Source organism: Pan paniscus, chromosome 19 (genome assembly GCF_029289425.2).
Source record: "Pan paniscus chromosome 19, NHGRI_mPanPan1-v2.0_pri, whole genome shotgun sequence".
Lineage (NCBI taxonomy): Eukaryota > Metazoa > Chordata > Mammalia > Primates > Hominidae > Pan > Pan paniscus.
This window is the reverse complement of record NC_073268.2, coordinates 65,264,211-65,275,319: the sequence shown is the minus strand read 5'-3', so window position 1 is coordinate 65,275,319 and position 11,109 is coordinate 65,264,211. Positions and strand designations below refer to the sequence as shown.

The 11,109-nt window shown below is 49.2% G+C and overlaps 1 protein-coding gene across 9 annotated transcripts in view; it reads right to left on the bottom strand.

Moving 5' to 3' along the window:
• Positions 1-634: 634 nt before the first annotated feature.
• Positions 635-11,109, bottom strand: part of MYH10 (myosin heavy chain 10) — a 156,444-nt gene continuing 145,969 nt past the window's right edge. For all 9 annotated transcript variants that reach the window (XM_055101731.2, XM_063599244.1, XM_034942396.3 and 6 more), the window contains 7 exons: positions 10,479-10,607; positions 7,673-7,761; positions 6,719-6,842; positions 6,427-6,635; positions 4,659-4,767; positions 3,197-3,369; positions 635-2,252 (listed from right to left, as the gene is read on the bottom strand). In XM_055101731.2, the coding sequence (XP_054957706.2) occupies positions 2,108-2,252; positions 3,197-3,369; positions 4,659-4,767; positions 6,427-6,635; positions 6,719-6,842; positions 7,673-7,761; positions 10,479-10,607 (978 nt within the window). In that variant the 3' untranslated portion in view covers positions 635-2,107. The remainder of the gene's footprint in view (positions 2,253-3,196; positions 3,370-4,658; positions 4,768-6,426; positions 6,636-6,718; positions 6,843-7,672; positions 7,762-10,478; positions 10,608-11,109) is intronic.

Here is an 11,109-nt window from a genome sequence, read left to right as displayed (position 1 = left end):
ACTGCTGCCAAGAAGCCTAGTCATAGGCCCCTTACCCCCAGAACCAGTCTAACCCGAGAATATTATGGAACAAGAAATCGGCATTCTCTGTTTGATTCTGCGCTGCCCTAGTATTTCTCTCATCCTAGTTGGCCCGCACTAGAGAGGCTGCCCTTGGCCTCATCACTGAATCCTCCAAAAGCATCTTCAATGCGTGTCTGCCTGAAAATGCAGCCTGAAATGTCTTGGACCCCTGAAAATGTCCTAACCCAGCAGTGAGCTTCATTGGCTGGTGACCAGAGCCCTCCTAAATCACTCCCTTGACAGGTGGGCCAGCTCCTGCCTTTGGGTGGTCTTTCCCTTCCTAGTGCGTGTGCATCCTGTGAGGCACTGGCAGGAACAAGAGTTGGAGCCAGGACTGGCCTGAGAATTATTCTGTCGTCTGACCTGGGAGACAGCGCCCTCAGCAAAAAGGGCCTGGCGCCATCATTTGAAGTTGGTGTGTAGCACCCACCCTCCAGTCAGATCACAGATGGGAAATCGAGAACAGAAGGTGAGAAAACAGATTCCATGTTCACATGATTATTCTTGTTTATTGAGGTCTCTTTATTCTCCACGGGTGCTTTTTTCTTCAAGTAAACAGAGCAGGCGCAAATATCTATAATGAATAAATTTATTGTCTTACAAAAATCATTGTCTAGAAATATGGGAATACAAGAAAAGATATTTGCGGTCAGGTGTCTGGTGGTCAACAGCCAGTGCAGTTCATAAAGGGGGAAAATCCAAGATTCCAAACCCACAGGACAAATTCTTCCTAACAGATGTTAAAGCTTTTAACCCAAAAGGTTTGTGTTTTCAAGCACATTGCAGAGGATCAAGGATTTAGAATTAACACTGATTCATTGTCACTGAATGTTTGTAATACCACTTTGACTAGAGAGGTACATGATATGAAGCACAGTCAAAACTGAATACATTAAATTGTTATAGAGGCGAATGATATATTCAACATTGTCTTAGTACTGTAGTGTCTAAGGCACTTTCCGTAATGTCAGTTTGCTTAACTATCAACCAAAAACAGGATGCTAAGTGTTCACTGTAACACTGTCCAAAGGGAAGGGAGAAGGAAAAATGAAGGAGTCACACCCACTGGCATGTCAACATTCAGGAAGATGGCATCTGTTCTGGCCTCGGACACAAAACCAATATTCCCATTTTGGGCTCAAAGCAGCGGCTGAATTTGCAAGGTCAGCATGAGGGCCTGGCTGGCGACGGGGAGGGGCCTTCACCAGCTCGGCTTAGGGGTCCACGGCTGCTTGCTCCTGACGTGAGGAGGGCGCCGGCAGAGCCAGGCGGTTCGGGAGACCATCTGGAAGTCTACATGATCCATGGCGGCCGCCTGGGGCCTCAGCTGCAGTGTGGCCACTATCCCTTCTATGCACAGACCAGCCCTGGCCAAGGCCAGTTCACATGAGTAGATGCGGGACACCATCGACTCGAGGGGCAGGGCCCCCCTTGGGGGATGGACATGGTAACCCCAAATGGGTGTTGCTTCCAATCCAGCCCACCCCTCCTACTCTTTCCAAAGCCCCTTTCACAGTTTGCTCACTGAAATAGCGTTGATCATTATTTGAAGGAAATGAGAGAGACAAGTGCAGTTTAGAGTCCACAATGGTCCAGGAGACTTGATGTGGCTGAGGAGTCGGGGGCCACGTGAACACAGAACTAGGTTACCTGTCTGTATGACAGAGAGCATGCAGAGCGACTGAGCGACGACCACGGCGCTGCCCCAATCACCCAGCGACCCGCAACCAAGGGCCTGGAGTTTGTTTTAAAAAGGGTCTTACCATGTGTTATAAAATGGTCTCTTGATGACTATATGGAAAATAGATGCAATGATGAAACAATCTGTTTAATATATGTGTCCTGTGTGTGTCTATATATAAAAAGGGGAGCAATTGTACCTAAGTCTGAAGCAGGATACAGTATGCGTAGGCTGGAGAGCCTTAAGACACAGTTGATCTTTCAGGAAGGAATCCCGTAGCTTGCCAATTTCCGAAAGCTGCAGGAGGCCCCGGGTGCATTCCTAACTGTCCCACTGTATTGCCTCCTCTGGCTTCCTGCAACTTTACTCTGACTGGGGTGGCTGCGTCTCGTTGACATCACTGGTCTTACTTTCTGTGTCATCGTCGGAGAGCTCCAGGGAAGCTCCTTCAAGGTGCAGCTGGCGCCGGCCAGATCGGCTGGAAGAGAAGCTGATGGGGCCACCCCGCCTGGAGAACACAGGAAGCAGATGTGTGTGGGTAAACAGACAGGAGCACATGGCTGTCAATATGTTCAACCACTCAATGCCACGGAACCTTCCCCTTGCACCCCCTCCTCGGACACACGACCTTGTGGGGGTGGCGGTACGATGGGGAAGGACTGTGTGCTTTTCTGCCTCTCCCACAACCCTGCCTGCAGAGTACGCGAAGCAGGGTCCTTGGAGAACTGGGGAGGACTTGATTCAGCCTAGGACTGTGTGATGGAAATGGTAAGGAAGACGGATTAAGGCCAAGCTCTACCTGCTAACCAGGGAATCAGCCAGATAGCAAATATTTTATTGAGGATTTGTGGGCCACATAGGGACTCTGTTGCATATTCTTTGTTTTGGCGTTTTTATAACCATTTAAAAATGTAGAAACCATGCTTAGCTTGATGGCTGTATAAAAGCAGGGTATGCACCAAATCTGCCCATTGGCCAGATGTGCTGAAACCGCCGCCGACCTGGTCTTCTGGGGCAGAGACTTCAGCTGTAGCTCTCTCACGCTCCGCCCTCTCGCTGGTACAGAGCAGATCCAGTGTGGTGAGGAGGACGGTGCTGAGGAGGGCTGATGGCACCAGGTCCCAGGAGGAGCTCCTGCCCTGCTTTTTAAGAGAGGCTGGGAGCTCACTTCACTAATGGATATCTGGACGGGGATGGATGCCTGACCCAGCTCCAGCCTGGTGTGGTGGATTAGTGTGGTCCTCTAATGACTGGCAATGAGTAGGGCCGCCTCCTCTTTTATTCTCCCCAAGGACGACTATAAAGGTCAGAAATCTCAAATGAAGTGGTTCAGGAGAAAGAATGGGTCACTGGGTATAGATCTAAGTAAACTTCCTCTGACCAGCTGCACCCCGAGCCTAAGCTAACCCACAAAGCAGCTGCCTGTCAGCTCGGGGCCGCATGCCTGCTCACCTCAGCCGGTTCTTCAGGGTGCTGACCTCGCGGCTCAGGCCCTCGTTGGCCTCGGTGGCATCATCCAGTTCCCGCTGGAGTTTACGCCGAGATGCGTTGGCACGCGTCGCTTCTTCTTCTGCTTCCTCCAGCTGGCGTTTAAGCTGCTTCATCCGAGCGTTGGCCTTCTCCATCTTGGGGAGGGTACATGAACCAAAACAAACCAAACTGGTGAATCCAGTGTCGGCCTCTCTGCACCCTGAGTGTGGCAGTGTGGGGCTCTGCCTGTTACCCTTGTGAGCACGCGTGTACACGGATGTACACGCGTGCCTGGGGGCTGGTCGGAGGCTCTGTAACCGGCCTGCCGCTCTCAGCAAAGCTAGCATCTACAGAGCACACTAGGCCAAAAGAAATGAAAAAGTACTCAAGACTCTGTTTTTACCAGTGAGTTTTCTGCAGAAAAATGACAGCGTTTACTATCTTCACACACGTGACCTAGGGGACTGAAAGGGAATTGCTATTCTTGCAAAATGTGGAAGAACCAGCAATGTGGGACAATCCCCAGCCCAGAAGATGGTACAATGCATCTTTACACCTCCTTTCAAGGATGGGCATCTCAGATACTAGACTCGGATTCAAGCAGAAAGCCACCCTGGGATGACACGCCACAGAACTAAGAGCCTCCCTTTTGGACCCTTCATTCCTGAGCCACACAGGCACTGGTCAGTGCCTCGTGGGTCCAGTGCACACCACCCTCAACTGTGCTCCGTGTTGCTAGGCCCCAAGGGTGGGGGTGGGAAGGGAAGGCCAGGTTGCCTGACTGAATGAATGAAGTTGGGGAGGGTTCGGGCCAAAGGCAGTGAAATCCTCAGATCCATCTACCTTTCTGGCCAGTGTCTGCAGTGTGAAGTCTCACCAGGCAGAGGGCAGGGAGCGGGAGGGAGGGTACAGCTGCCCACGCTGCAATCAGGGCAGGCCTGACCCACAGTTCAAAGTCCTGCGGAACATTCCCTGTGTACTTAGAAAAGGGGGCCTGGATGCAGACGCTGAAGCTCACTCGGGTGCAGCATGCAGTACCTTTGTCTTCCCTTCACTTTCTATTCAGTATCTCCTGTGCCCACCCTACACCCAGCCAGTATCTCATGACTGCCAGCAATATCCAGGAACTATACTAGGCATTAGGGAGATAACAGGGAGCAAAACAGGCAGAAATCCCTGTACTCACGAAGCACACATTCTAGTGGAGAAAGCAGGAGCTTTACAGTTCAGTCCAGGCCTCACTGAACTTGCTTCCTGACCTGCTCTCCCCGCCCTCCTGTGTCTCGGGTACTGGGAGTGCCCACCAGGAACATGGAACAGCCCACGTTAGCTGAAACATCAGAATCGGGAGGGCCCTGAATTCCACTGGTCAGTTGTGCCAGCAGCTCATTCTCCACCAGTTCCTTTGCTCACGCGCTTCCCAGGGAGGCACTTCCTCGCGTACCTGCTCTTTATACTGGTCCGCGTGTCGACGCTCATCCTCGACCTGCATGAAGATTTCTTTCAGCTTCTTCTCAGTGCGACGGACTAATTTGTTGGCGGCTGCTCGTTCCCTGTGAAAGTGGTCACAGTAGTATTGAAATTCTTGAAATGGTATTTTGTGTGGGAAAAAATATTTTTTAAAGCCCCTTTTCTTTGGGAAGATGACACATGGTGGAGGCATTATGGCCCTCTCTGTCCAGAATTCATGACTCATGTGCTGAAACCTTTCCTTCTGGTCAAAATCAGAATTGCCTTTAATGTATTCCTCAATAGTGACAGGTAGAATAAGTGCATTATTCCCGCACGTGTAGGTGTTAATTACTGTACACAGGTATTAATCATTGTACTCAGTTATCTTACTTTGTTTGTTTTTGAGATGCAGTCTTGCTCTGTCGCCCAGGCTGGGGTGCAGTGGCGCCATCTCTGCTCGCTGCAACCTCCGCCTCCTGGGTTCAAGCAATTCTCCTGCCTCAGCCTCCTGAGTAGCTGGGATTACAAGGCGTGCACCACCACGCTGGGCTAATTTGTGTATTTTTAGCAGAGACGGGGTTTTACTACGTTGGCCAGGCTGGTCTCGAACTCCTCACCTCAGGTGATCTGCCCGCCTTGGCCTCCCAAAGTGCTGGGATTACAGCCGTGAGCCAGCGCACCCGGCCTGTACACAGTGATCTAAAGAGCAAATGTTACATACAATCTACCTGTCAGTTATACTGAACATAGACTTTTGAAGACACCATCCTTAGTTTAATCACCTAAACTTTTAGCCTGAGAAACAACCCAATTTATTAAGTGATTGTTTCACTTGATAATTTACTAATTACCTATTGTGATGTAGAGGGCTTTGGCAGCTCACATTGAAAAAAAACCCAAAAACAAACCCCCTACACTCCCTCTTTGGTTAGAGGTGAAACAAATCCATGTTTCCAGATGCATGTACGTCGTCCCATATGAAGGAGAGGTAACTTATTTGGAGGACTCCATGGAAGACAGAAAAAGTTATTTTGTTCCTTAACAAATATTATGCAAAAGTAGATAGAGACAGTCAGCTGAAAGGGTGTTATGTTAATTCCAACTAGAAACAAACCCTTAATTGTTTGCTTCAGCCCACTGGAGTCCAAAGAATGGAGTGGGAAGTCCTGGCACGAGAGGCTGGGTAGGATGCAGGGTTCTGGCCGCGAGCCCTGCATTTCTGGGCTCCAAGCTCCCCAGCAAGAGGGTGAATCTGAAGGTCTGCCCTGGCTCTGGGCGCTATGACCTAATAGCTTTGTAAATGCCTGCCAGCAGCTGTACTGTACAATTTCTCGTCAATTTCAGAATGCTTTAATACAACAATATGAAAGCTGTTAAGCAATCCCTTCTATGGGGAGAAGAAAGGCTCTGATTTGTGTCATACTGCATTTGTTCTCTGGCAGCAAACTAGCATTTCATGGGATGCCACACGCTTGGGAAATCGACTTTGGGTAGGAGATGCAAACTCAGGGTGCCTAGGAAATTGGGGCACCGTCCTAAAGCCCAGCCTTCCCTGACTGTTCACGGATGCCGTCTGTCCTCCCAGCCTCTGAATGCTCACAGCTCTTCTCTCACAGCTCACACCAACTTCTGTGTCCCACTCTGGTTATATGTGTTCTCTGCCCACGTGGTGGGGAGCCCCCCTGAAAGGGGCATGCCTGTTTTGTCTCTGACTGAGCCTAGTTGGTAAGTTTTGGTTGACGGTAGCAAAAACCTCTTACTTGGCTTCCTGCTCAAGCTGCTCCTCCAGCTGCCCAATCTTGGCCTCCAGGGCTGAGATGGTGGCCTTGAACTTGGACTTGACAGCACCCTCGAGTTCCTGCAGCTTGGCCTTCAGCTCCTTGTTCTGCCGCTCCAGTTGCTGACGTGCATTGTCACTCTTCTGGGCGGCGCTGCGCTCGGCTGCTAGCTCGGCGTTCAGTGTGTCCACCTAGAGAGGAGAGAGGAGTTTAGTCACTTGTGCCTGAGGGGTGGCACAGCCCTCCCTGGGTGACGGGCTCCTGCATGGGCCACCTGTAGAGTGGTCTTGCGGAAGCGGTCGTTGAGCAGCTCCATGTTGCTCTGCTCCTCTTCCAGCTCCTCCTCCAGCTGTGCGATCCGAGCTTCCAGACGCCGCTTCTCATCCAGCAGCGCGGACCTGGCGGGGAGAGGAGGAGGGGACGGTTCAATCCCAGCTCAGCACAGCACGGGAGCCTCAGGGAAGGCTCCTCCACCCACCCTGTTGCTGGAAACCTGAGCAGCCATCCTGAATTTTCTCTTTCCCCTGCACTCATCCCTGAATCCATCAGTAGGTCCCACTGATGACACTTCCAAACACCCTCCCCCGCTGCCACCACCCAGATGCAGGCCTGTCATCTCTCACCTGGACTGCCGGGTGGCCTCCCGCTGCCCTGCCTGCCTCTCTCCAGCTGTTCTCCACAGACAACAGCCAGAGTCGCTTTCAAAACGCAAGCACGACCCCAGCCTCCCCACCGCTGAAACTCTTCAGTGGTTTCCAATGCACTGAGAATCAAATTCTAACTACTCATGATGGCATGCTCAAAAAGGCGCATGATGGACGTTCAGTTCAGTAATTAAGTGGAGAAATCAACTGAATTGGAAAAAAAGATAATGACTTTTAACGAAAAAATGAATTCAGAGAAAGGTCCTGAGGAACCTGCTTGCCAAAGCTAGCTGGAAAGTGAAGGCCTGCAGTGCCCGTTGGCGCACCCCACGGCTCCCCCCTGCGGTGTGCAGGGCTTGGCAGGACTGGCACGGGTGCAGTGCCCGTTAGTGCACACCACGGCTCCCACCTGCGGTGTGCAGGGCTCGGCAGGACTGGCACGGGGTACCATGGCTGAGGCAGCCCAGGCCCAGCGAGGGAGGAGCAAACCACCCGCTGATGCCAGGTGCGTGGACACCTCCAGCCTTCTCAGCAGTGCGCGTGCCTGAGGGCGAAGAACCCACCTCCGGCCGTGGGAGACTCACTTGCCAGAGGCGCTGTTGGTGATCTCGTCCGCCAGCTCATCTCTCTCCTGCTCGGCGTGTCGGCGGGCTCGCTCAGATGAGGCAAGTTCCTAAGCAGTGGAGACTGCGTTAAGCTCTGGCTGTGAATAGTTTCCTCACCTGTGGAATCTGACAGTGCCTGGAGCTACAGCGACCTTGCTCCTGTCACTGTTTACCTGCACCTCAAGCTGTCATTTAGATTTGAGAAATTAAACTGGCAAGAAAATCTGCTCGGTGCAGGCCAGCCAGGTGGTGTGTGGTGTCAGCATCTGACACACAGATGTCCAGAGGAAAGTCTTCATTGCCATAAGGGCTTTGCTGTCACCTCCAACGTAAGAGGTGGCTGTGTTCCTGCCCTTCTTGGAAAGCTGGTGCTTCTTAATATAAACTGAGCATGTACTTTATATAAACACTGAACCCTAAGAAACATGAGCTATACCAACTTATGGCCCTGAAGTATCTTTCACATAAACACTTTGAGATCAAGGACGCTGGCTGCACAGACCAGTGCGGATCCAGGCAGCTGTGCCGCAACAAGGATCAACGCTCCCATGGAGAGGAGGCAGGTGGGGGCCTCCGCAGGGGCTCAAGTGTTTGCAGAGCTGGGCCTCTAAGGTGGGCAAGGCCTCTTTCTTGAAGGGGACTGTGGCTCCACAGGGGGCTCTCAGAGGACTGGGCAGGACAATGGGGACAGCCCTGTGCCTGCCAGCCCACGGGAGGAACTGCCTGATGGCTGCCTTTCCACAAACTTCTTTGGAAGGATGATTTGCCATGGAAAGGAGTCAAGGGTGCATTTATCTTATAAGTGAGGGAACTGAGGCCCACTTGGATGAAGATACTGGCCCAAAGTCCCAAGGTTAGTCAGCAGCAAAAAGTCAGGGTTCCGACTCCCTGTCCAGGGCTCTTCCCAACAGCTGCCCCTTCCAAAAGATGCCACATTTGGCAAGAGCACACCTTGAAGGTGTCTTAGGAGCAGGGCTGCACGGGAGCTCCTCTGTCTGCTCCAGCACGTGCACCTGCCTTACATGAGTGTAGGCTGAAGGTCCTCTGACAGGCCTGGGTTCTAGCACATCCTGGCACACAGGGCAGGGTGGGAGTCAGGAAGGAAAAAGAGGCAGCTGACGGATGTTCCAGGCCTGATCCCAGGGCCACTGACTCCAGACAGCTCTACCATCTGGCCTCTGGTGTTTTGTCTTCTTGGGCCTATGAAACACTCACTGTCCACTGGCTTGGGGGTGGGGCTCTAGGCAGACTGAGGGACCCACGGGAGAAAGGAAGGGACCCCGGGGCCTCTAAGCCAGATGAACGGAGGTGTTTGAGGGAAGGAAAAGTGTCAGAAATAGGGGGAAGGGCAGGGCCAGCTTTCCAGCTCAGTCTCTTCTCCCTAATGCAGTGTGAGTCAGGCCTTGCCTGAGAGTCTGAAAGAAACACTTTCAGAAAAAACAGTGTGGTACAGAGAATGCCTCTTGGACAGTTGGGTAATGGCCCAGGAGCGCTCTCTAGGAGGCAGGCTCCAACAGCCACATCGCCTTTGGGGATCTCACCAATCAACTCCATGATGGATACATAGAGCTTACACACCTACTTCATTGATGAACATGCATCATTTTTAAGTACACACGGAACACTTATAAAAACTAACGTGTTCTAGGTCCCAGAGCTCTTTCTCAGCATTCTCTGACCACAATGTGATAAAACTAGAAATCAACTTAAAAAACAAGCAAATGCCATACATTTGGAAATTTAAACCGCAAGCTTAAATTATTCACAGGATGAAGAAGAAACCATAATAGAAATTAGAAAAATTTAGAATTACATGATAATGAAATTACTCCACATCAAAATTTGTGGAACATGATGAAAACCGATCTTAGAGGGGAATTTACAGTCTTTTATAAACATATTAGACAAGAAGCTTGAAAGCTGATGAGCTAAGTGTCCAACTCAAGAAGTCAGAAAAAAAAGGAGCAAAAAATGGTGAGATAGAGGACAGCAGGATGAAAACCTCTTGAAGCTGGCTCTCAGGTTCTCTCTCAGGGTCGGCTCCGTGTTTACTGATCTGGTTTTGAGTTCCTTGTTCATTCCTGACACCTAGAGAGCCGTCCTCCTTTCTTGCAAGCTCAACTCTGCCTTTGCTAATATTTTATCCAATATTTATGTTTGTATTGGGAGTTTTTTCGTATTAACTGATAATAACATTTAACTTACCTTTTCAGGTTTGAAGAAATTTTGATTATCCATCATTTATACGGTAATGTGTATATTTAAGTGTGCCTCGCACTGTTACAGTTCCTATATGCAACACTTTATCAGTCTCTGCTTCATGAGAACTTACAAAAAAGATAAATGAAGGAATAACAGGAATTCAATGAAACAAACTTCTCTCCTTTTAAGTTATCACATGAGTAGTGCTTCTGTGTAAAAACAAGGCAATTTTGCATCACCAAGGTTGGAGTTACACAGTTCTTGTGCTTATCAACACTTCCCTTTCCTGCACAGGGGAACAGGCCAAGAAGGTGGCCTGAAAAGCTACTCATCAGCTCCTTTGTCTTTTGCCAGGTAGAGGAATATATGTGAGCAGTGTCGAAGTGATAACTTTCTGTTTCCAAACTGAAGCAACAAGAAGGTTGAGGACCATATTAAAAATGGATACTTAAAAAAATAAAAAACAAAAATGTGTACTGACATTACAGTGGGCTACAAATATATTAACTTTTTTTTGATCTTGGAAAAATTTCAAGGGCAAATATATTTGTTGAACAAATGGATGAATAAGTAACAAACCAACCTCCTGCAATTGAAGGATTTCTGCTTCCAGACTCTTCAATTTCTTTTCACTCTCTTTGGATTGAGCAAAAATCTCATCTCTGGATGCACGAGCTTCTTCTAATTCACGTTGGTAATCCTTCATCTGAGCCTAAGATTAAATAAGAAGGTTTTGGGGTGGTTTACATTCTTAGTTTTAGTTAAAAAAAAATTTTTTTTAGAGATGAGCCCTGGCTGTGTTGCCCAGGCTGATCTCAAACTCAAGGCCTCAAGCATTCCTCCTGATTACAAGTGTGAGCTGCGGTGCCTGGCCCCATTCTTAGCTTGTAAACATGGTATTTTTTTTTCTAGATTATAAAAGTAATATACATTCATTGTAAATATAAAAGTATATGGGAATGACAAGGATATCATAAGAAAACTACAGATCAAAATGAAATCCCTTATGAATACAAATGCAAAAATCTTCAACAGAATAGTAGCAAACTGAATCTGGCAACATGTAAAAAGGATTATACACCATGACCAAGCAGGATCTATCTGAGGAATGCAAGGTTGGTTTGACAACCAAAAATGAATTAATGTAACCATATGATCATCACAATAAATGCTGAAGAAGCACTTGACAAAATCTAATACCCTTTCAATATAAA